General features: G+C 42.5%; 1 protein-coding gene across 4 annotated transcripts in view; it reads right to left on the bottom strand.

The window, feature by feature from the left end:
- LOC130284955 (RING finger protein 112-like) overlaps positions 1-27,417 on the bottom strand; it is a 228,822-nt gene that overhangs the window by 163,858 nt on the left and 37,547 nt on the right. For all 4 annotated transcript variants that reach the window (XM_056535938.1, XM_056535939.1, XM_056535940.1 and 1 more), the window contains one exon: positions 5,211-5,294. In XM_056535938.1, coding sequence (XP_056391913.1) covers positions 5,211-5,294 — 84 coding nt within the window. The remainder of the gene's footprint in view (positions 1-5,210; positions 5,295-27,417) is intronic.

Genomic DNA, 27,417 nt, shown 5'->3' with positions numbered 1-27,417 from the left:
TCTAACTTCGATATCTGCCGTTTGACTTGAACCGAGTGCAGTTCGGGGGTTGGAGCTTTTGCTTTCTTACTCATTCTGTTCCCAGGGAAGAATATCCACAATTCTGAACATTGCAAAATTGCGTTGGAATTCTGTGTTCCTAAAACAGAAATTCTGCTGAAATTCAAAGCCCAATTGACTTCAATAGGATTCTACAGCAGAACTCCCCAAAATTTAAGGTTTTTACATTTTGTGGAATTTTGGTTACCGTATATACTCGAGTATAAGCCGACCCGAGTATAAGCCGAGACCCCTAATTTCAACCCAAAATCCCAGGAAAAGTTATTGACTCGAGTATAAGCCTAGGGTGGGAAATACCTCATCCCCCCCTGTCATCATCCAGACCCGTCATTAACATCCTCATCATCATCACCGCCTGTCATCATCCCACACATCCCCCCTTCATCATCCCCTTATCATCCCACACATCCCCCCTTCATCATCCCCTTGTCATCATCCCACACATCCCCTTATCCCACACATCCCCCCTTCATCATCCCCTTGTCATCATCCCACACATCCCCTTATCATCCCACACATCCCCCCTTCATCATCCCCTTGTCATCATCCCACACCCCCCCCCCCCCTTCATCATCCCCACCCCCCTTCATCATCCTCTTCTCATCATTCGCCCTCAGTGGTCTTCAACCTGCGGACCTCCAGAGGTTTCAAAACTACAACTCCCAGCAAGCCCGGGCAGCCATCGGCTGTCCGGGCTTGCTGGGAGTTGTAGTTTTGAAACCTCCGGAGGTCCGCAGGTTGAAGACCACTGCGGCCTTCAACATGCGGACCTCCAGAGGTTTCAAAACTACAACTCCCAGCAAGCCCGGGCAGCCATCGGCTGTCCGGGCTTGCTGGGAGTTGTAGTTTTGAAACCTCCGGAGGTCCGCAGGTTGAAGACCACTGCGGCCTTCAACATGCGGACCTCCAGAGGTTTCAAAACTACAACTCCCAGCAAGCCCGGGCAGCCATCGGCTGTCCGGGCTTGCTGGGAGTTGTAGTTTTGAAACCTCCGGAGGTCCGCAGGTTGAAGACCACTGCGGCCTTCAACATCATCCAGCCCCCTCTCACCCCCTTTAGTTCTGAGTACTCACCTCCGCTCGGCGCTGGTCCGGTCCTGCAGGGCTGTCCGGTGAGGAGGTGGTCCGGTGAGGAGGTGGTCCGGGCTGCTATCTTCACCGGGGGCGCCTCTTCTCCGCGCTTCCGGCCCGGAATAGAGCCGTTGCCTAGACAATGACGCATCTGCGTCATTGTCAAGGCAACGTGACTATTCTGAGGCCGGGCCGGAAGCGCTTAGAAGAGGCCTCCCCGGTGAAGATAGCAGCCCGGACCACCTCCTCACCGGACCACCTCCTTACCGGACAGCCCTGCAGGACCGGACCAGCGCCGAGCGGAGGTGAGTACTCAGAACTAAAGGGGGTGAGAGGGGGCTGGATGATGTTGAAGGCCGCAGTGGTCTTCAACCTGCGGACCTCCGGAGGTTTCAAAACTACAACTCCCAGCAAGCCCGGACAGCCGATGGCTGCCCTGGCTTGCTGGGAGTTGTAGTTTTGAAACCTCTGGAAGTCCGCAGGTTGAAGACCACTGCGGGTGGGGGGAGTTCACTCGAGTATAAGCCGAGGGGGTGTTTTCAGCACGAAAAATCGTGCTGAAAAACTCGGCTTATACTCGAGTATATACGGTAATTAATTAAACTTAATAGGCAGTAAATTTTGTGGTGTGAACATAGCCCTGTAAGTATTAAATGCATCCGACATGTTTTAGTTAGTATTGCTTTTTTCCTGTGTTTTCATTTTTATTTAATACTTGTGGTGTTGTTGGATTCCATATGCAGCTTTAGGACATTGTTGAATAAGCCTGAAGTTCGGAGTTCTTTCCATTGGATCCTATTGTTTTAAAGAATACAAACTCCCAATATGAATTTGTTTTCACATCTCTTGACCCGGTGCCATAATCTTATGATATTTTTTGTTGATGACACTACACATGAGTATATATGAGTTTTGAGAGAATTTCTTACTAGAAACATACTAATTTTAGTCATCACACATGTACAATACTGTTTACTATGTTTTTCTAACTACTATACAAAGTTATTATAAGTTGTCACTATGTTTACACCCTGTTTTAAAATTTTTTTCCCCGGCAGTTTTTTGTAGCCTTACAACAATCAACTGTATTTTTTGTCTCGCCCACCCCCTTGTGATGTCTCGCCCGCCCCCATAACGAAAGTCTATGGGAAGGGGGCAAGACCGCTGTCACGCCCCCTTCCCATAGACTTTGGTAGAGGGGGTTGGCATGACGTCACGCCCGGAGGCCGCGAACACGGAAGCCCGTTTCCGGGCGTTGTGAGCAGAGCTCCGAAAGTCAGGGCAGCGCACAACCCCTTCAAGACCTCTGTTCGCCCTACGGCGTAGCAGGAAGCACCTGGTTATGTGTGGCGACTTTCGTGACTGGACAAATTACGGGGCATCCAGCTTATGGTAGAAGGATCATAGGAGAAAGATTCGGCCAGTCCAAAATAAGTTCTTCTTGTGATATTTTGTAAGGGGGTGAGGAGAAAAGAAACACATCTTCCAGCTTGTGAGGAACTTGAATCCATAGATATTTAATGGAGTTAGTGGCCCACTTGAATGAAAAGTTCTGCTGCAGTAGAGCTATGGTAGAGGGTGGGAGTTATCGTCATGACAGTGCTCTTTTTCCATATTAAAATTTCAGGTAAGGAAACGTAGGGAGAGGAAATGTAAAGTAAAACATTTAAATGCTCTAGGCCTTTAAAGTCAAGATTAAGGTGCAGGGCTGTGAGCGGGCGTTCCATACAACAGATGTAGAGCTTAGGTGACAGTGGGCATCCTTGTTAAGTACCACTGAGAATCTTAATCAGATCAGAGAGTATGCCATTGATTCTAATCAGGGCCCAAGGGTCCGAGTATAAGGCCGGATTCTTTGGTGTATCATATGGGAACAGGGGCATTAAATGAGTAGGACGGAAGACTGTATACAAAAAACAGTAAAACATTGGAATGTATGGAAATAGAAACAACATAGCAATTGTACAGAAGAGCAAAACCTCCGTGTACATAGAAGGAGCATTATATAGTACGGAAGATGGGAACTTAGGCTTTTTTTTTTTTGTCAATTTCCTGAAACACCGTCAGTCCAGGTTGCGTGAATTAGTATGTGAGAGTACCCGAGTCAGACATATGCAAGCAAAAGTCTTTAGGTCCACAGCATTAGGCAGATACAGAGTCAATAAGCAGAAGATGGTCAGGGGGGGGGGGTGGTTCCTAGCGAGGAGTATGGTTCCGAAACCACTGTGGCAGAGGAGTTGTAGAATGCAACGGGTATCCCTTGGGTAAAGAGTTATGCCATCTTACATTGAGTAGAGTCTCTCAGAAAGTCAATCCAATCGGGGAGGGCTACTAGTAGAATTTTAAATGTAGAAAGGAACTCAGGAAGGTGCTCTGGGCATCCTAAGGTGGCAGTGGTGTTTCTGTGTAAAGAAAATGGGTACCCCCATCTGTAGGTGGACTGGAGGACCTTTAGGAGAGGGTGAAGGGTAGCCCTATGTTGGAGTGTGCATGGAGAAAGGTCTGGAAAGAGGAGAACTTTAACCCCTTGGTGAATGATATTAGCTAGCACCCATGCTCTCTTCATGATGTCCTCATTTTGGGCATAGTATTTTAAGCAACATTGCAACGTTGCATAGTAATGGAAAAACATCACCCCAGCCTTCTATATCTGACAGGGAGGAAGAAGAGCCTGTTGGTGTAGGGGAGTCCATTATGTCCCCTGCACTGTCGCTGTCTGAAGCATTGGATTCAGTGAGGTAATGCTGGGAGGGAGGGGGAGCAGGGAGCTCCATACCTGCTGAGTAACCGGCTATGATATTCTTACCCCTGATGAACTGGGACCTCCATCTATGTCTGTGGTGCAGGTAAATGTAGATGCCAGTGAGAAACTGGCCACTGTGAGAGGTAAGCCTTTGGGCACATCCGGGTCGGGTGGGACAGCACTGCTACACTCAGGCTGCTGAGGTGGCAGTGAGCAGGAGGCCCCAATATGTCTTCCGAGGGGTCCTTCTGGCTCAAGGGTGCACTGAAATAAGCCAAAATTGGCTGCGTATGTAGCATGGTGTCTCAGGGTTGTGAGGGCTTCCTCCTGAGCTTGGATTTCCAAATGGCAGGGTGTACGGTCCCCAAAAGGGGTGGCTCTGGTGGGAGCTAAACTCCCATAGGTTCTCTAGCATGGCAGGCCACACGCCAGAAAACAATGTTATAGAATTAAGTTAAAAAAATAATAATTTTACGGCTGATTTTTAACCATGTTATGACCATTTTTCTTTTGTTGTTCCTGAAACTGATGAAAAGAGGTAAGTGAACATCTTGCTTCTGCAGGCAGAAGATGCTGGATAGGTAAGTTTTGTTGTTTTTTTTTCTTTTTTTTCCCCCCTTGCATGAAGAAGACCAGAACTACTTTATGAACAAAAATACTTTTTTTTTTTCTTGTTATTTTTAACTTTGTTTTTGTTTTAGTTTTTTTATTCTTATTTTTGGTTTAGAAGTTAAATCTGTCTGACTGGTTTGATGGGCTAACACTAAAGTCCCAGCTTATAAATGGATGCTGTCCGACAGCTTTCACTACTTAGCCAAAAATAATTCTGATAAAACAATTATAAAAAAAAAGAAAAAGAAGAAAAAAAAACAACTTGAAATAACACCCCGTATCCCTTTCTTCAGTTCTTATCCTAAAGTAGACCTGGTCGTCTTCCTGTTAAAAAATAATAAAAATAAATAAATACATAAAAACCTCATATTTCCCTCTCCAGCATCCTTTGATGGCAGAAACAAAGTTTCTAGTGCACAGGCAAAAAAACATTCTGCTGCTGCCTGGGAAACCCTGAAGCTGTTGGCAAATGAAAGCAAGCCAACTGTGTATAGTAGTATTGACTTGCTATGTAGAGTGGGGGTTTCTAGGGTCAGGTGAAGCTTGCCTTGTCCAGGGAACCCATTTTTGTTCTTTAAACCATGTGTGTACTACTGGTCTCTATTCCATAGATGGTAAGGTAACTCATTATTAGTCTCAAAACAGACAATGTTTGAATTCTAAAAACAGCTGATTTTACTGTGTATGAACACATCCTTAAAGTAAAATAAATAACAGATACTAACCTCTAACTGTGTCCCTGCTGAGGAATTTTCTATCAAATTAAAGTTGACAAAACTTTGGAGACATTCCTGGATGTATTCATATATCTGGATCAAAAACAAGAAAGAAACATATAACTTCTTCATGATGCTATTCAGCTATTCTCAGCTACCAGGACAGGTTTAATTGATGTATTTTTCTAACCATTGTCACAAAATCAGATTCTAGATTTTTCAACACAAGACTCACATACAGTAATACATATATATATATATATATATATATATATATATATATATATATATATATATATATATAGAGAGAGAGAGAGAGACCAAAAGTTTGGACACACCTTCTCATTCAAAGAGTTTTCTTTATTTTCATGTGGAGCAGAGTGTGCAGAGTGTGCTCCATGTTGAGAGTAGTAGTACCTGCAGTAAGGGACAGATCACAGCGCATGTCCCTCCTCCTGACACCCGCTGCGATCCTCCTGATGTGAATGTCGGGATCAGCTGTTCTCAGGGCTACAGAGCCGGGAGAACAGCTGACGCTGAGCCGTAGGTATACATCGTATATATATACTGCCCAGCAAGAACTTACAGTGATACACACTAGACATGTGCATTTCGGTTCAGCACGAATGTCTAATTTACCGAATGTTACCGTTTTCAGGCATTCGGACTGATCCGAATGCACAAAAACATATTTTGAACATTCCCGAATATCCACGATAATACGAATAGCAAAATAACGAATGCATTTGTTATCCGTAAACGAACGTAAATAATTTATTCTAATAAAAAAAACAATAAGGATACAGATACGGTTTGATTTTTCGGATACATTCGGTATTCGGGTGTTCGGTTTGATTTTTCGGATCCATTCGGTATTCGGGTACATTCGGTAAATCTTTTTATTCTTTTTTGGACTTTAGCGATCCTAAAAAATTATGGAGATACCTTTTTTATTAAAATTTCGTAGGGTACCATAACAAAATTATAAAAAAGATACAGTAGTGAAGGAAAAAATTGTATCTAACGAAATGTATCTTTTTTATTATGAAATGATTATTAATTTTTAAACAGGGATCAATTTATGTGAGCGGGTAAAGCACTAAAAATGTAGCCGACAATAATAAAAATGTAGTGTGTGCGTGTTTTTCACTTTTTTTTTTTTTACATTTTTTAGGTAGTACTACTACTCCCAGCATGGAACACACTCTTCCATGATGGGAGTAGTAGTTACCTGTACTAATTGACAGATCACCAGGGTCCCTTGCAATCCTCTTGTATAGATGGGGCGGCAGCTCTTCTATGGTCCCCTGCACTCACGTATATATACACTTATTCATATTTCCCGCAGAGCTGTGATTGGCCAGATGGTTCCAGCCAATCACAGCTCTCTGTGAGAAATAGGAATATGTGTATATATACGACCGTGCAGGGGACCATAGGAGAGCGGCCGCCGCATCCATACATTATACAGGAGCATCACCGCGGGTGTCAGGAGTGATACCCACAGTGATCTTTCCTTTACTACAAGTACTACCACTCCCAACATGGAGTACACTCTGCCTCATGCTGGGAGCTGTAGTACCTGCATTAATAGACAGATCGCAGCGGGTGTCAGAAGTTACACTCGCTGCGATATGTCTATTAATGCAGGTACTACAGCTCCCAGCATGGAGCAGAGTGTGCAGGGTGTACTCCATGTTGGGAGTATTAGTACCTGCAGTAAGGGACAGATCCCAGCGGATGTCACTTCTCCTGACACCCCCGGCGATCCTCCTGATGTTAATGTCGGGATCAGCTGTTCTCAGGGCTACAGAGCCGGGAGAACAGCTGACGCTGAGCCGTTGGTATACATCGTATATATATATATATATATATATATATATATATATATATATATACTGCCCAGCAAGAACTTACAGTGAGCCTGCAATGTGTATATACAGTATACATCATATATCTACTGCCCAGCAAGAACTTACAGTGATCCTGCAATGTGTATGTACAGTATACATCTATATCTACTGCCCAGCAAGAACTTACAGCGACCTGCAATGTGTATATACAGTATACATCTATATCTACTGCCCAGCAAGAACTTACAGTGATCCTGCAATGTGTATGTACAGTATACATCTATATCTACTGCCCAGCAAGAACTTACAGCGACCTGCAATGTGTATGTACAGTATACATCTATATCTACTGCCCAGCAAGAACTTACAGCGACCTGCAATGTGTATATACAGTATACATCATATATATATATCTACTGCCCAGCAAGAACTTACAGTGATCCTGCAATGTGTATATACAGTATACATCTATATATATATATATATATATATATATATATATATATATATACTGCCCAGCAAGAACTTACAGTGATCCTGCAATGTGTATATACAGTATACATCATATATATATCTACTGCCCAGCAAGAACTTACAGTGATCCTGCAATGTGTATATACAGTATACATCTATATATATATATATATATATATATATATATATATATATACTGCCCAGCAAGAACTTACAGTGATCCTGCAATGTGTATATACAGTATACATCTATATCTACTGCCCAGCAAGAACTTACAGTGAGCCTGCAATGTGTATACAGTATACACATTGCTGGCTCACTTAACCCCTTGCTGAGCTGTGAGCTATGCGCAAGCCCAGCAAGGAAAGAGTTAAAGGGGTACTCCGGTGAAAACCTTTTTTCTTTTAAATCAACTGGCTCCGGAAAGTTAAACAGATTTGTAAATTACTTCTATTAAAACATTTTAATCCTTCCTGTACTTATTAGGAAATTCTTTATCTTTTTGGAATGCTCTCTGATGACATCACGAGCACAGTTCTCTCTGTTGACGTTATTATAAAAATAATAATAATAAGTCTTTATTTATTGTTGTCCTTAGTGGCATTTGAACCCAAGGCCCCAGCACTGCAAATCAGAAGTGCTAACCACTAAGCCACCATGCTGCCCTTAGCATACATCTGCTATGCACGGTTGCTAAAATGGACAGAGATGTCAGCAGTGAGCACTGTGTTCATGATGTCATCAGTGTTCCAAAAATAAAGGAATTTCCTCTGTAGCATTCAGCAGCTAATAAGTACTGGAAGGATTAAGATTTTTTGAAAGAAGTCATTTACAAATATGTTTAACTTTCTGGCACCAGTTGAATTAAAAGAAAAAAGGTTTTCACCGGAGTACCCCTTTAACTTGCACTGCTGGACAGTGTCGGTTAACCCTTTGGGTGGTATACACTATATACAGCTATCTATAGATAGCTGTATATAGTGTATACACAAGACGAAGTCCGTTTACTTCCCTCGAGTACCGGGCAGGTCAGTGTAGCTCCGCCCCCTAGTGATGACGTCATTAGGGGGCAGGGCTACAGAAGGGAACAAGGCAGGGGTCAAGTCCTGGGGAAAAAAGTGTGGGAACTCACCCAAGATTTCCACTTAAAGAGATACTAGACATCTGCCTCTGGGGACCCCCGCATTCTCCCTGCTGCACCCGGCGTTGGTTTGGAGCGTTGGGTGCAGCACCGGAGGCTCGTGATGTCACGCTCACGGCCCTTCAATGCAAGTCTATGGGAGGAGGCGTGATGGCCGTCACGCACCCTCCCATAGACTTGCATTGAGGGGGCATTACTGTGATGTCACAAGCCTCTGCCTCAAATCACCAGTCATCAGGCACGGAGCAACGTTCGCAGCAGGACCCCCGGGATCTGACATATTATCCCCTATACTTTGGATAGGGGATAAGATGTCTAGGGGCGGAGTACTCCTTTAAGGGCTGGTCCTGCAGGACTCCTGCTAATGGGAACTGCGTTCCTGCTGTGGAAAAAGTGCAGGAACTCCATACCCATGAGTTCCTGCAGGACTTGAGCCCTGGAACAAGGCTGGTTTATCTGAAGCTCTGTTCACATTGTCCATTTTGTATAATGTGAACAGACCCTTCTGGCAGTGTCTACTTAGACAGGGAGACTCCAGCTGTTGCTAAACTACAACTCCCAGCATGCCCAGACAGCCAAAGGCTGTCTGGGCATGCTGGGAGTTGTAGTTTTGCACCAATTGGTGGCTCCCTGTTTGGGTAGACATTGCATCATGGGTGCTCTCCCCAGCGGACAGCGCCAAAAATGTCATAACCATTTTTTTGTGTTTTTTTTCTTCTCGTTTCAGATCCGTGTATGCAGAGGATTACTGCGGATTCGATGGATTACGGCGGAATATTTTTTTTTCTTTTAATAAAATGGTTAACGAGGGCTGTGGGGGAGTGTTTTTTTAAATAAAATAAGTTTTCCAATGTGTTGTGATTTTTTTATTGAATTTTCAGGCTTAGTAGTGGAAGCTGTCTTATTGACTGAATCCATTACTAAGCCAGGGCTTAGTGCTAGCCCCAAAAACAGCTAGCGCTAACCCCCAATTATCACCCCGGTACCCACCGCCACAGGGGTGCTGGGAAGAGCCAGTACCAACAGGCCCGGAGCGTCAAAAATGGCGCTCCTGGGCCTAGGCAGTAACAGGCTGGCGTTATTTAGGCTGGGGAGGGCCAGTAACAATGGTCCTCGCCCACCCTGGTAATGTCAGGCTGTTGCTGTTTGGTTGGTATTGTGCTGAGAATGAAAGTATGGGGAACCCTATGCGTTTTTTTCTATTTAATTAAATAAAAATAACGAATCCGCAGTAATCCTCTGCATACACGGATCTGAAACGAGAAGAAAAAAAAGCACAAAAAAATGGTTATGACATTTTTGGCGCTGTCCGCTGGGGAGAGCACCCATGATGCAATGTCTACCCAAACAGGGAGACACCAATTGGTGCAAAACTACCCAAACAGGGAGCCAACAATTGGTGCAAAACTACCCAAACAGGGAGCCAACAATTGGTGCAATTCACATCAGGAGGATCGCAGTGGGTGTCAGGAGGAGTGACATCCCTGGGATCTGTCCCTTAACTGCAGGTACTAATACTCCCAACATGGAGCACACTCTGCACACTCTGCTCCATGCTGGGAGCTGTAGTACCTGCATTAATAGACATATTGCAGCGTGTGTAACTTCTGACACCCGCTGCAATCTGTCTATTATGCAGGTACTTCAGCTCCCAGCATGAGGCAGAGTGTGCTCCATGTTGGGAGTAGTAGTACTTGTAGTAAAGGAAAGATCACTGCGGGTATCACTCCTAACACCCGCTGTGATGCTCCTGTATAATGTCTGGATGCGGCGGCCGTTCTCCTATGGTCTCCTGCACGGCCGTATATATACACATATTCCTATTTCTCACAGAGAGCTGTGATTGGCTGGAACCATCTGGCCAATCACAGCTCTGCGGGAAATATGAATAAGTGTATATATACGTGAGTGCAGGGGACCATAGAAGAGCTGCCGCCCCATCTATACAAGAGGATTGCAAGGGACCCTGGTGATCTGTCAATTAGTACACGTAACTACTACTCCCATGATGGAAGAGTGTGTTCCATGCTGGGAGTAGTAGTACTACCTAAAAAATGAAGAAAAAAAAGTGAAAGACACGCACACACTACATTTTTATTATTGTCGGCTACATTTTTAGTGCTTTACCCGCTCACATAAATTGATCCCTGTTTTAAAAAAGATACATTTCGTTAGATACAATTTTTTCCATCACTACTGTATCTTTTTTATTATGATTTTGTTATGGTACCCTACGAAATTTTAATGAAAAGGTATCTCCATAATTTTTTTAGGATCGCTAAAGTACAAAAAAGAATAAAAAGATTTACCCGAATGTACCCGAATACCAAATGTATCCGAAAAAAAAATCAAACCGAACACCCGAATACCGAATGTATCCGAAAAATCAATGCCGAAAATATTACCGAACCGAAAAATGTTTCCAAAACGAAAAAACAGTGGTCCTTTATCTGGAATCCTTTAGCCTCTGTATTTTCTATGCAGATATTAGGGTTAATATCACAATTGTTCAGCTACTAGTCAGTAGGTTCACCAGCACATGATGATTGTGAATAGTACAGCCCCCCCCCCCCCCCCCCCACCTCGTCAGGCGCAGGGTAGAAGTAAGTTCAGGGATGCAGAACAGGTAGGACCTCGTTCCTGCTCCTCTCTGATCCAGGACCGCGTTATATAGACAGAGTCCCTGGCCTGTCTATGACAAGAAAAATGCTGACTCAGTTGTATAGATTGCAAACATCCTTATTATTCCAATCAAAACAACAATCTAAATGCTCAAATCAATGTCCAGAAACAGTGGATATTTATATATATATTGTAGTTTTGCAACAGCTGGAGACACCCTGGTTGGGAAACAATGTAGAGGGCAGGAGATTCTTCAGGGTCCAATAGAGTACACACAGTGTCCCAAATGGAGCCGCCCTTACCTGGTGTCCAAAGGAGCAGCTAACCCTGGCACAGGTAAGGCGTAGTACAGAACTTGTAGTTCCTCCCTGTACTGTAGGTGGCGCTACCAGACAACCGGTCAGTGCATGCACTTCAGTAATACAGGTAAAAAGTACAGAACATGTAATACGTCCCTGTACTGTAGGGGGCGCTATCAGACACCAGTCAGTGCATGCACTTCAGTAATACAGGTAAAGAGTACAGAACATGTAATACCTCCCTGTACTGAAGGGGGCGCTACCAGACACCAGTCAGTGCATACACTTCAGTAATACAGGTGAAGAGTACAGAACATGTAATACCTCCCTGTACTGTAGGGGGCGCTGCCAGACAACCAGTCAGTGCACACACTTCAGTAATACAGGTAAAGAGTACAGAACATGTAATACCTCCCTGTACTGTAGGGGGCGCTACCAGACAACCAGTCAGTGCATGCACTTCAGTAATACAGGTAAAAAGTACAGAACATGTAATACCACCCTGTACTGTAGGGGGCACTACCAGACACCAGTCAGTGCATACACTTCAGTAATACAGGTGAAGAGTACAGAACATGTAATACCTCCCTGTACTGTAGGGGGCGCTGCTAAACACCAGTCAGTGCATACACTTCAGTAATACAGGTAAAGAGTACAGAACATGTAATACCTCCCTGTACTATAGGGGGTGCTACCAGACACCAATCAGTGCATACACTTCAGTAATACAGGTAAAAAGTACAGAACATGTAATACCTTCCTGTACTGTAGGGGGTGCTACCAGACACCAGTCAGTGCATACACTTCAGTAATACAGGTAAAGAGTACAGAACATGTAATGTGTCCCTGTACTGTAGGGGGCGCTACCAGACACCAGTCAGTGCATGCACTTCAGTAATACAGGTAAAGAGTACAGAACATGTAATACCTCCCTGTACTGTAGGGGGTGCTACCAGACACCAGTCAGTGCATGCACTTCAGTAATACAGGTGATTTACCAGTAAACGGCCCATTCTGATTGGTCAGTTCCTCCAGTTGTGACAGGTATCAGAAATCTGGACTGTCTGTAGCATTGTATGTTGAGTCTGGTTTCAAGTTATGATGGTCCAGAAAAAAACATTGTATGTTGAAACTATTGTATTTTGAGGCCATTGTAAGTTGAGGGATCACTGTATATATATATATATATATATATATATATATATATATATATATATATATATATATATATATATATGTTTTTTTTAGCAGGCCTATTTTCTTTCAAAGTCAGCTCCCTCCTTGTCTCCAGGTTGGATGAGGTTCAGCAGCTCAGCTCCATTGAAGTGAATGGTGCCAAGTTGTTACATCACACTCAAAGTGGAGACAATGAGGGTGCAGTCTTTGAAAGAAAAAAAACAGTTTTTTTGATTCCTGAAATACCCCTTTAATTTTTAGATTTGCTACTCTCTTACTATTTGTTTACAGTACTATAAAAATATTGGAGAACCATAAAAGGATTGTAGTCGGCTTTGGACGGTTTGTGAGACGGGCTGTTCTGGAGGTGTAAATGAGAGATTTCTACCATTCAAAAAGAGTAGGTGAGCACTCGATGGTTAACATTTTGTAAAAGTGTCAATAAATCTCTATGGGCCCTAAGTTTTTGCAATTTTCTTTTGTGCTAATAAAATTCTTTCCTATACTGCCCCATTTTATGACACCAGGAAGAATATTCAATTTCCAAGTAAAGTTTTATCTCCTGAAGGAGAGTGTCCATAGAACGATTAGAATCTGTTATACAGTGCGCCATTTCTATGGATACACCTTATATATACCCTATATACTCTATACAGTGCACCATTTCTATGGATACACCTTATATACACCCTATATACTCTATACAGTGCGCCATTTCTATGGATACACCTTATATACACCCTATATACTCTATACAGTGCGCCATTTCTATGGATACACCTTATATACACCCTATATACTCTATACAGTGCGCGCCATTTCTATGGATACACCTTATATACACCCTATATACTCTATACAGTGCGCGCCATTTCTATGGATACACCTTATATACACCCTATATACTCTATACAGTGCACCATTTCTATGGATACACCTTATATACACCCTATATACTCTATACAGTGCGCCATTTCTATGGATACACCTTATATACACCCTATATACTCTATACAGTGCGCCATTTCTATGGATACACCTTATATACACCCTATATACTCTATACAGTGCGCCATTTCTATGGATACACCTTATATACACCCTATATACTCTATACAGTGCGCCATTTCTATGGATACACCGTATATACACCCTATATACTCTATACAGTGCGCCATTTCTATGGATACACCTTATATACACCCTATATACTCTATATAGTGCGCCATTTCTATGGATACACCTTATATACACCCTATATACTCTATACAGTGCACCATTTCTATGGATACACCTTATATACACCCTATATACTCTATACAGTGCGCCATTTCTATGGATACAACTTATATACACCCTATATACTCTATACAGTGCGCCATTTCTATGGATACACCTTATATATACACCCTATATACTCTATACATGGTGCACCATTTCTATGGATACACCTTATATACACCCTATATACTCTATACAGTGCGCCATTTCTATGGATACACCTTATATACACCCTATATACTCTATACAGTGCACCATTTCTATGGATAAACCTTATATACACCCTATATACTCTATACAGTGCGCCATTTCTATGAATATACCTTATATACACCCTATATACTCTATACAGTGCGCCATTTCTATGGATACACCTTATATACACCCTATATACTCTATACAGTGCACCATTTCTATGGATACACCTTATATACACCCTATATACTCTATACAGTGCGCCATTTCTATGGATACACCTTATATACACCCTATATACTCTATACAGTGCGCCATTTCTATGGATACACCTTATATACACCCTATATACTCTATACAGTGCGCGCCATTTCTATGGATACACCTTATATACACCCTATATACTCTATACAGTGCACCATTTCTATGGAAAAACCTTATATACACCCTATATACTCTATACAGAGTGCGCCATTTCTATGGATACACCTTATATACACCCTATATACTCTATACAGTGCGCCATTTCTATGTATACACCTTATATACACCCTATATACTCTATACAGTGCGCCATTTCTATGGATACACCTTATATACACCCTATATACTCTATACAGGGTGCGCCATTTCTATGGATACACCTTATATACACTCTATATACTCTAAACAGTGCGCACCATTTCTATGAATACACCTTATATACACCCTATATACTCTATACAGTGCACCATTTCTATGAATACACCTTATATACACCCTATATACTCTATACAGTGCGCCATTTCTATGGATACACCTTATATACACCCTATATACTCTATACAGTGCGCCATTTCTATGGATACACCTTATATACACCCTATATACTCTATGCAGTGCGCCATTTCTATGGATACACCTTATATACACCCTATATACTCTATACAGTGCGCCATTTCTATGGATACAACTTATATACACCCTATATACTCTATACAGTGCGCCATTTCTATGGATTCACCTTTTATACACCCTATAAACTCTATACAGTGCGCCATTTCTATGGATACTGCTATATACTCCTATATACACCGCAGGAGAAATGCCAGAACAGGCTTCCAGTATCTGTATACACTGCTATATACTACTATATACACCGCAGGACAAATGCTAGCACAGGCTTCCAATATCTGTATACACTGCTATATACTACTATATACACCGCAGGAGAAATGCCAGCACAGGCTTCCAGTATCCGTATACACTGCTATATACTACTATATACACCGCAGGAGAAATGCTAGCACAGGCTTCCAGTATCCGTATACACTGCTATATACTACTATATACACCGCAGGAGAAATGCTAGCACAGGCTTCCAGTATCCATAGTTTCAGGTGCTGCACATCTTGTATCTTCACAGCATAGACAATTGCCTTCAGATGACCCCAAAGATAAAAGTCTAAGGGGGTCAGATCGGGAGACCTTGGGGGCCATTCAACTGGCCCACGATGACCAATCCACTTTCCAGGAAACTGTTCATCTAGGAATGCTCGGACCTGGCACCCATAATGTGGTGGTCACCATTTTGCTGGAAAAACTCAGGGAACGTGCAGCTTCAGTGCATAAAGAGGGAAACACATCATCATGTAGAATTTGCATATCCAGTTGAATGGCCCCCAAGGTCTCCCGATCTGACCCCCTTAGACTTTTATCTTTGGGGTCATCTGAAGACAATTGTCTTTGTTGTGAAGATACGAGATGTGCAGCACCTGAAACTCCGGATACTGGAAGCCTGTGCTAGCATTTCTCCTGCGGTGTCGATAGTAGTATATAGCAGTGTATACTGGAAGCCTGTGCTAGCATTTCTCCTGCGGTGTATATAGTAGTATATAGCAGTGTATACGGATACTGGAAGCCTGTGCTAGCATTTCTCCTGTGGTGTATATAGTAGTATATAGCAGTGTATACGGATACTGGAAGCCTGTGCTAGCATTTCTCCTGCAGTGTATATAGTAGTATATAGCAGTGTATACGGATACTGGAAGCCTGTACTAGCATTTCTCCTGCGGGGTATATAGTAGTATATAGCAGTGTATACGGATATTGGAAGCCTGTGCTAGCATTTCTCCTGCGGTGTATATAGTTGGTATTTATACTTACCGTAATTATACTTTCCTCGAGTCCCTGAAGGCAGCACAGAAGGGATATTCCGGTCTCCTGACCTCCCACTAGGACCGCCCATCTAGATTAACATAACTAATTATTTAATTGATTCCTACCCTTAGTCCTATATACAGACCCCGCATACAATCCACCATGTGTAATAAAATAGACTGACTGATGCAAAAACAAACTTTATTGGGTGGGTATTGTGCTGTCTTTGGGGACTCGAGGAAAGTATAATTACGGTAAGTATAAATACCAACTTTCCTCTTCGTCCCCTACGGCAGCACAGAAGGGATTTAACATAGACAAAAAAGGGGGGGCATTATTTATGCACAGCGGACAAGACCCCGGTGCTGAAGGCTGGGCTCTTGGACTGGAGATCCAGCCGATAATGTCTTGCGAAGGTAGATGTCGTCGACCAGGACGCAGCATTACAAATCTCTGTCAAGGACACCTGCTCCCTTTCAGCCCAAGATGTTGAGGTTGAGCGAGTGGAGTGCGCTCTAAGAGGATGAGGAGGATCCTTCCCTTGGATAGTGTAGGCTTCTATGATGGTAGTACGGATCCATCGTGCCAACGTGTCTTTAGATGCTTTTAGACCTTTCTTAGCTCCGGTTGTTATAATAAATAGATTTTCATCTCTACGAAATTCTTGCACACGATGAAGGTAACACAATAAACCCCGCTTTACATCTAATGTGTGATATCGCAACTCTTCTTCTGAATCCGGATTGGGGTAAAAATTCGGTAAAAAAGATTCCCTATTCACATTAGCCGTAGAGGGTACTTTCGGAACAAATGAGGGCATTGTTCTCAGTCTCACACCATCTGGTAGAATTTTTAGGTATGGTTCCCGGGATGAAAGTGCTTGCATCTCTCCAAGTCTTTTGGCAGAGGTTACTGCCACGAGAAACAGAACTTTCATAGATAACCACTTAAATTCTATTTCTTCAATTGGTTCAAATGGTGGTAATGTAAGTGCATTTAGCACCAGACACAAATCCCAGGAGGCTACCGGCGGACGAACAGATGGGTTGAGATTTCTTAAAACCTTGAAAAATCTTACAATAAGAGGCTGATTATTAAACTTTCCCTCTGTCATAGCATTTATTGCTGTTAAGTGTACCCTCAAGGTATTTGCTTTAAGTCCTTTATCACATCCTGACTGAAGAAATTGGAGGACTGCAGACAAAGATAGTTGCAGATTAGATGCTGTAAGCCATGCTTGAAATTTTCTCCACAGTCTAGAATGAATAAAGTTAGTTGAAGACTTTCTAGAGGCCAGTAGAGTCTTTACTACATTATCCGATAGTCCCAAAAGTTTTAGCCTTTCCCCTTCAGTAACCAAGCCGTTAGATGCAATCGTTCCGGATGAGGGTGACAGAATGTTTTCTGTAGAAGAAGGTCCGGGACTGGTGGCAACTTCCAATATCTCCCTTCGGACAGCTGCAAAATTGTTGGTAGCCAAGCTCGACGTGGCCAAAATGGTGCTATTAGAATGACCTTGGGAGACTCCAAAAGGATTTTGCTCAAGACCTTCGGCAACACCGGAAGTGGAGGGTACAGGTAGACAAATCTGTTCTTCCAAGGTATAGAAAAAGCGTCTAATACGTCCGGTTGATCGTACTTGATTAATGAACCGAACTTCTCCAACTTGTGATTCCTCCGAGTTGCCATTAAATCTATTTCTGGAATCCCCCACCTGTCTGTCAACATCTGGAAATATCTTGGATTTAATGACCACTCCCCCGACTGTAGAGTCTCTCGACTTAGAAGATCCGCTTGGATATTCAGGCAGCCCTTTATGTGTACAGCATGGAGATCTATCACTACATCTTCTGCCCAGGTCATAATCTGTGCACACAACTGTTGAAGAGACCGACATCGGGTTCCGCCCTGCTTGTTTATGTAGTAGGCTGCGGCGATGTTGTCTGTCTGCAAGAGCACAGACCTTCTGGAGACAGAGCACTCGTAGTGGAGGAGGGCCATCTGAATGGCCTTTAGCTCTTTGAAATTTGAGGATCTCTTCATCACTGATGGGTTCCAAACTCCTTGAATCCAGGTATTCCCTGAATGGGCACCCCAACCTGAAGCAGATGCATCCATAGTAATTAGTACATGCTCGTTGTTGATGAATCTCTTGCCTGAATTCAGATTTGCCTTCTTGGTCCACCAAAGTAAACTGTGACGAACCTTCAGGGAAATTGTTATTATAGAATCCAGAGACTTGAATTGAGGATTGTGGGAGAGAATCTCCAGTTGAAGCTCCCTGAAATGGGCTCTTGCCCACGGCACAGCTTCTATTGTTGCCGTCAAAAGTCCCAACACGCTCATTGCTCTCCTCAATGGTATAGATGGATTTCTGTATACCTGCTGAATTGCTTCTCTTATCTGAACAATTTTTGTTGAGGGCAAGAAAATCTTAATTCTCTCGAGATCCACGGTGAGTCCTAAAAACTGCATTTGACTTGAGGGTGTTAACTCCGATTTTTGGTAGTTCACAATGAACCCTACATTTTGTAGTAACTGGATACAAGTCTGGATGTGAATTCTTAATATTTCTGGTGTTGTGGCAACAACTAACCAGTCGTCCAGGTATGGCACGATCCTGATGGTCTGCAGACGTAGGGCTGCTACTAGGACCACTACCACTTTTGTGAAAATTCGGGGTGCAGGGGAAAGGCCGAATGGCAGAGCCCGAAACTGGAAATGACGAAACCCTTCTTTTGAGGCAATAGCAAGCCTGAGGAATTTTCTGTCTTGTGATGCAATGGGGATGTGTAGATAGGCATCCTTTAAATCTAGTGATGCCATCACTTCTCCTTGTTGCACCAACCCGTATACCGATCTGATGGTGTCCATCCTGAACTTTATTTTTCGTAAGTGCTTGTTCAGATACCTGAGATCGATAATTAATCGCCATTTTCCATCTGGTTTGGGCACAGGAAAAACACGAGAGTAAACTCCTCTGAATTCTTCTTCTTTTGGAACCGGTTCGAGAGCCTCTTTTTCCAGGAATTCTGTTAGGAGAGAAAGCACTCGCTGGTCTTGTCCTGAATTTAGTAGAAATCTGTCCCTGGGGAGATGCTGAAATTCGAGAGTATAACCTTCGCGAATGATTTGCATTACCCACACATCTGAGGTTATTTTCTCCCATACATGCGCAAACTTTAAGAGTCTTGCACCTACCGGTTCCCCAATCCTGGCGTCAGAACTCTGTTTTTTGGTTTGGGAGTGGATTGGTATTCTTTTTCCCTTTGTTCTGGTATCTTGGCTGAAATCTGTTCGGTCTCTCTGGATAAGTACGCTTCCTAAAGCTGTTCTTTGCTTTCTGGGGGCGATTCGTCTTAAAGGGTTTGCGAAAGGACCGTGGTAAATACAACACCTTATCCTTTTTATTTTCCTTCAAAACTCTATCCAGATGTTTTCCCACCAACCTGCCAGGTTCAAAGGGGAACGCACAAAAATTAGATTTTGTAGAAGTGTCTCCCGACCATGGCCTTAGCCAAACTGCCCTACGGGCAGAATTAGCTACCGCCATGGACTTAGAAGCGATCTTAAGAACGTCCAGGGAAAAATCACACATGAATTCGGCAGCGGCTTTTAGAGAAGAAAGTTTTCCTTTAAGTCGTCGTTTAGAGCTGCCTGTCTGCAGATCCTGCGAAAAATGGGTTAGCCAAAGTCTCATAGCTCTTGACACAGGTACCGTTGATAAGGCTGCTTTGTTTAAAGCTGACATATTTCCATGCACTCTTTTCAGCATGGTGTCTGCCTTTTTGTCCATGGCATCCTTTAGTAATACCGCGTCATCTGCAGGGTAGAAGGCATTCTTTGATACTCGGGCTACCGCTGAATCTACTCTTCCCGGCTGCTCCCACTCTTCTGATACAGACGGGTCTAGCCTGTACACCTTTTTGAATCTTGATCCCATATCCAGACGCTTATCCGGCTTCTTCCACTCTTTTTGCATAATACTCTGCAAAATGTGATGACCTGGCAAGACAGTAGACTTTCTCTTAGGAAAGTAAAATAGACTTTCCTTATCTTGCGCAGGTCGATCACTCTTAGCTGACTCCATGCTTTTCTTAACTTTCTTAATCAGTTTTTCTGCAGCATTTGCATTAAACAGGTAATAGTCTTCTGCAACTTCATCCGACTCGGAGGAAGAGTCAGAGGAGTCAGAAGAAGATGACTGTCTTTTAGAATGTCTCTTTTTCTTTTTATGAGATGGACCAGGAGAACTATCCGAGTCGGAAGATAATTGTTTCCTAGACTGCCTCCTTCTCTTTTTGTGCGACGGTTCAGAAGTGCTCTCGGAGGATGATGACGACAATTTTTTGACCCCTTTTTTATTTCTCTTCATAGTATGGTTTGATTCCGAATCAGATGATGAGGAAGCAGCTTTTTCTTTTTTATATATATACTTCTTGCGGGCCCAGAATCTGACATACGCTTACGCATCCAGCTAAAGAAGTTTCTAGCCTCATACTCAAAACCTGATTTATCAGGGGGTGAACATGCCTCACATATGTTAGATGGCCATTCCTCCTGCAGATAATGTAAACAGCTGATACAGCGTTTGGTTTTATTAGATATTGGAATTTCTGACTTTCCACTTTTGGAACAAAAGTCACAATCATCAAATGGGTATGAGTCAGGTAAAGGTTCACTGCAATTTATACAGCATCTATGTTTAGACTTGGATCTCTTCTTCCTTGCCGAATCAGAAGACATCTGAAACAGAGGAAGGAGAACTCAATGTAGTGTAGTGTAAGTGTTACTGACTACAGGGACCCGCAGGAAGAAAGTACAGTACCTTATTAGTCCAAGAGCCCGGCTGCCCAGCAATGTGGCTGAACAACGCCAGACTCCCGGGCTGATAAGCATTCCCCCGCCGGCCCCCTACTGTGCCAGCACTGGCTGACGTCAGCAATGCGCGCCGCTGCAGCTGTACATAGATGCTAACAGCTGGCAGCGCGCACCCACAAGACACATCACAGCCGAGCGCGCGCCGATGCGCCCGAAGATACGGCACAGCGGCGCATGCGCACAAGACGGGACACGGCAGAGGCCGACAAGCGCGCTCCGATTCGCAACAGCAGGCACCGCTGGAAGCGAGTGCATAGATGAGCGCACAGACAGGATACAAGTAAGAAAAACTCTTTCATACTTACACTGAGCCGTCTAGCTGGACATTCAGCATAACATATAATAGAAAACTAATTACCAGGACCCCGCACTGGTTCCATAGTTTTCTTTGCCGTGTAGTCATACCAGCCACATCACACTGCCAGGACCCCGCACCGGCCATAGTAGAAGGGATGATGGTGCTGGTATAAAGCTGGGACCCCGCACCAGCCGCACCTCCTGCTGTCCGAACGGCATGCCAGGACCCCGCACCGGCTTAAGGACAGCAGGGAAGCCAGGACCCCGCACTGGCACATACTCACATAATAGTTGCAGCCAAGAACCCCGCAAGGCTGAATCCAAAATGGGCAACCTAATGGTGAACTTCAATTTTGGAAGTAGGACCAAAAAAAACACATGGTGGATTGTATGCAGGGTCTGTATATAGGACTAAGGGTAGGAATCAATTAAATAATTAATTATGTTAATCTAGATGGGCGGTCCTAGTGGGAAGTCAGGAGACCGGAATATCCCTTCTGTGCTGCCGTAGGGGACGAAGAGGAAAGTAGTATATAGCAGTGTATACGGATACTGGAAGCCTGTGCTAGCATTTCTCCTGCGGTGTATATAGTAGTATATAGCAGTGTATACAAATACTGGAAGCCTGTGCTGGCATTTCTCCTGCGGTGTATATAGTAGTATATAGCAGTGTATACGGATACTAGAAGCCTGTGCTAGCATTTCTCCTGCGGTGTATATAGTAGTATATAGCAGTGTATACGGATACCGGAAGCCTGTGCTAACATTTCTCCTGCGGTGTATATAGTAGTATATAGCAGTGTATACGGATACTGGAAGCCTGTGCTAGCATTTCTCCTGCGATGTATATAGTAGTATATAGCAGTGTATACGGATACTAGAAGCCTGTGCTAGCATTTCTCCTGCGGTGTATATAGTAGTATATAGCAGTGTATACGGATACTGGAAGCCTGTGCAGACATTTTTCCTGCAGTGTATATAGTAGTATATAGCAGTGTATACGGATACTGGAAGCCTGTGCAGGCATTTCTCCTGCGGTGTATATAGTAGTATATAGCAGTGTATACGGATACTGGAAACCTGTGCTAGCATTTCTCCTGCGGTGTATATAGTAGTATATAGCAGTGTATACGGATACTGGAAGCCTGTGCAGGCATTTCTCCTGCACTGTATATAGTAGTATATAGCAGTGTATACGGATACTGGAAGCCTGTGCAGGAATTTCTCCTGCGGTGTATATAGTAGTATATAGCAGTGTATACGGATACTGGAAGCCTGTGCAGGCATTTCTCCTGCGGTGAATATAGTAGTATATAGCAGTGTATACGGATACTGGAAGCCTGTGCTAGCATTTATCCTGTGGTGTATATAGTAGTATATAGCAGTGTATACAGATACTGGAAGCCTGTGCTAGTATTTCTCCTGCGGTGTATATAGTAGTATATAGCAGTGTATACAGATACTGGAAGCCTGTGCTAGTATTTCTCCTGCGGTGTATGTAGTATATAGCAGTGTATACGGATACTGGAAGCCTGTGCTAGCATTTCTCCTGCGGTGTAAATAGTAGTATATAGCAGTGTATACAGATACTGGAAGCCTGTGCTAGCATTTCTCCTGCGGTGTATATAGCAGTATATAGCAGTGTATACAGATACTGGAAGCCTGTGCTATCATTTCTCCTGCGGTGTATATAGTAGTATATAGCAGTGTATACGGATACTGGAAGCCTGTGCTAGCATTTCTCCTGCGGTGTATATAGTAGTATATAGCAGTGTATACGGATACTGGAAGCCTGTGCTAGCATTTCTCCTGCGGTGTATATAGTAGTATATAGCAGTGTATACAGATACTGGAGGCCTGTGCTAGCATTTCTCATGCGGTGTATATAGTAGTATATAGCAGTGTATACGGATACTGGAAGCCTGTGCTAGCATTTCTCCTGTGGTGTATATAGTAGTATATAGCAGTGTATACGCATACTAGAGGCCTGTGCTATCATTTCTCCTGCGGTGTATATAGTAGTATATAGCAGTGTATACGGATACTGGAAGCCTGTGCTAGCATTTCTCCTGCGGTGTATATAGTAGTATGTAGCAGTGTATATGGATACTGGAAGCCTGTGCTAGCATTTCTCCTGCGGTGTATATAGTAGTATATAGGAGTGTATACGGATACTGGAAGCCTGTGCTAGCATTTCTCCTGCGGTGTATATAGTAGTATATAGCAGCGTATACAGATACTGGAGGCCTGTGCTAGCATTTCTCCTGCGGTGTATATAGTAGTATATAGCAGTATATAGAGAAGAGGGTTGCATTGACAATCCAACACAATGGGCAGCACATTGAACACATTTTATAAGTGGTCAGAAACTTGTAAATAATTCATGAAAGAATAAAGTTACAGTAAAATCAAGAACATCATTGTTTTTCTTGTGAAATTCCCAATTAGTTTGATGTGTCACATGACCCTCTTCCTATTAAAGAAACAAACGGTGGATTCAAAATGGCCAACATCAAAATGGCCGCCATGGTCACTACCCATCTTGAAAAGTTCCTCCCTCACATATACTAATGTGCCACAAACAGGAAGTTATCACCAACCATTCCCATTTTATTAAGATGTATCCATATAAACGGCGCACTGTATAGTGTATATAGGGTGTATATAAGGTGTATCCATAGAAATGGCGCACCCTGTATAGAGTATATAGGGTGTATATAAGGTGTATCCATAGAAATGGTGCACCCTGTATAGAGTATATAGGGTGTATATAAGGTGTATCCATAGAAATGGCGCACTGTATAGAGTATATAGGGTGTATATAAGGTGTATCCATAGAAATGGCGCACTGTATAGAGTATATAGGGTGTATATAAGGTGTATCCATAGAAATGGCACACTGTATAGAGTATATAGGGTGTATATAAGGTGTATCCATAGAAATGGCGCACTGTATAGAGTATATAGGGTGTATATAAGGTGTATCCATAGAAATGGCGCACTGTATAGAGTATATAGGGTGTATATAAGGTGTATCCATAGAAATGGCCCACTGTATAGAGTATATAGGGTGTATATAAGGTGTATCCATAGAAATGGCGCACTGTATAGAGTATATAGAGTGTATATAAGGTGTATCCATAGAAATGGCGCACTGTATAGAGCATATAGGGTGTATATAAGGTGTATCCATAGAAATGGCGCACTCTATAGAGTATATAGGGTGTATATAAGGTGTATCCATAGAAATGGTGCACCCTGTATAGAGTATATAGGGTGTATATAAGGTGAATCCATAGAAATGGTGCACTGTATAGAGTATATAGGGTGTATATAAGGTGTATCCATAGAAATGGCGCACTGTATAGAGTTTATAGGGTATATATAAGGTGTATACATAGAAATGGCGCACTGTATAGAGTATAAAGGGTGTATATAAGGTGTATCCATAGAAATGGCGCACTGTATAGAGTATATAGGGTGTATATAAGGTGTATCCATAGAAATGGCGCACTGTATAGAGTATATAGGGTGTATATAAGGTGTATCCATAGAAATGGCGCACTGTATAGAGTATATAGGGTGTATATAAGGTGTATCCATAGAAATGGCGCACTGTATAGAGTATATAGGGTGTATATAAGGTGTATCCATAGAAATGGCGCACTGTATAGAGTATATAGGGTGCATATAAGGTGTGCCCATAGAAATGGCGCACTGTATAGAGTATATAGGGTGTATATAAGGTGTATCCATAGAAATGGCGCACTGTATAGAGTATATAGGGTGTATATAAGGTGTATCCATAGAAATGGCGCACTGTATAGAGTATATAGGGTGTATATAAGGTGTATCCATAGAAATGGCGCACTGTATAGAGTATATAGGGTGTATATAAGGTGTATACATAGAAATGGCGCACTGTATAGAGTATAAAGAGTGTATATAAGGTGTATCCATAGAAATGGCGCACTGTATAGAGTATATAGGGTGTATATAAGGTGTATCCATAGAAATGGTGCACTGTATAGAGTATATAGGGTGTATATAAGGTGTATCCATAGAAATGGCGCACTGTATAGAGTATAAAGGGTGTATATAAGGTGTATCCATAGAAATGGTGCACTGTATAGAGTATATAGGGTGTATATAGGTGTATACATAGAAATGGCGCACTGTATAGAGTATATAGGGTGTATATAAGGTGTATCCATAGAAATGGCGCACTGTATAGAGTATATAGGGTGTATATAAGGTGTATCCATAGAAATGGCGCACTGTATAGAGTATATAGGGTGTATATAAGGTGTATACATAGAAATGGCGCACTGTATAGAGTATATAGGGTGTATATAAGGTGTATCCATAGAAATGGTGCACTGTATAGAGTATATAGGGTGTATATAAGGTGTATCCATAGAAATGGTGCACTGTATAGAGTATATAGGGTGTATATAAGGTGTATCCATAGAAATGGCGCACTGTATAGAGTATGTAGGGTGTATATAAGGTGTATCCATAGAAATGGCGCACTGTATAGAGTATATAGGGTGTATATAAGGTGTATCCATAGAAATGGTGCACTGTATAGAGTATATAGGGTGTATATAAGGTGTATCCATAGAAATGTCGCACTGTATAGAGTATATAGGGTGTATCCATAAAAATGGTGCACTGTATAGAGTATATAGGGTGTATATAAGGTGTATCCATAGAAATGGCGCACTGTATAGAGTTTTTAGGGTATATATAAGGTGTATCCATAGAAATGGTGCACTGTATAGAGTATATAGGGTGTATATAAGGTGTATCCATAGAAATGGTGCACTGTATAGAGTATATAGGGTGTATATAAGGTGTATCCATAGAAATGGCGCACTGTATAGAGTATATAGGGTGTATATAAGGTGTATCCATAGAAATGGTGCACTGTATAGAGTATATAGGGTGTATATAAGGTGTATACATAGAAATGGCGCACTGTATACAGTATATAGGGTGTACATAAGGTGTATCCATAGAAATGGCGCACTGTATAGAGTATATAGGGTGTACATAAGGTGTATCCATAGAAATGGCGCACTGTATAAAGTATATAGGGTGTACATAAGGTGTATCCATAGAAATGGCGCACTGTATAGAGTATATAGGGTGTATATAAGGTATATACATAGAAATGGCGCACTGTATAGAGTATATAGGGTGTATATAAGGTGTATCCATAGAAATGGCGCACTGTATAGAGTATATAGGGTGTATATAAGGTGTATCCATAGAAATGGCGCACTGTATAGAGTATATAGGGTGTATATAAGGTGTATCCATAGAAATGGCGCACTGTATAGAGTATGTAGGGTGTACATAAGGTGTATCCATAGAAATGATGCACTGTATAGAGTATATAGGGTGTATATAAGGTGTATCCATAGAAATGGCGCACTGTATAAAGTATATAGGGTGTACATAAGGTGTATCCATAGAAATGGCGCACTGTATAGAGTATATAGGGTGTATATAAGGTGTATCCATAGAAATGGCGCACTGTATAGAGTATATAGGGTGTATATAAGGTGTATCCATAGAAATGGCGCACTGTATAGAGTATATAGAGTGTATATAAGGTGTATCCATAGAAATGGCGCACTGTATAGAGTATATAGGGTGTATATAAGGTGTATCCATAGAAATGGTGCACTGTATAGAGTATATAGGGTGTATATAAGGTGTATCCATAGAAATGGCGCGCACTGTATAGAGTATATAGGGTGTATATAAGGTGTATCCATAGAAATGGCGCACTGTATAGAGTATATAGGGTGTATATAAGGTGTATCCATAGAAATGGCGCACTGTATAAA

This window comes from Hyla sarda, chromosome 8 (assembly GCF_029499605.1).
Source record: "Hyla sarda isolate aHylSar1 chromosome 8, aHylSar1.hap1, whole genome shotgun sequence".
NCBI classification, from domain to species: Eukaryota; Metazoa; Chordata; class Amphibia; order Anura; family Hylidae; genus Hyla; species Hyla sarda.
The sequence above is the reverse complement of the archived record's forward strand: the minus strand, read 5'-3'. Positions and strand labels throughout refer to the sequence as shown.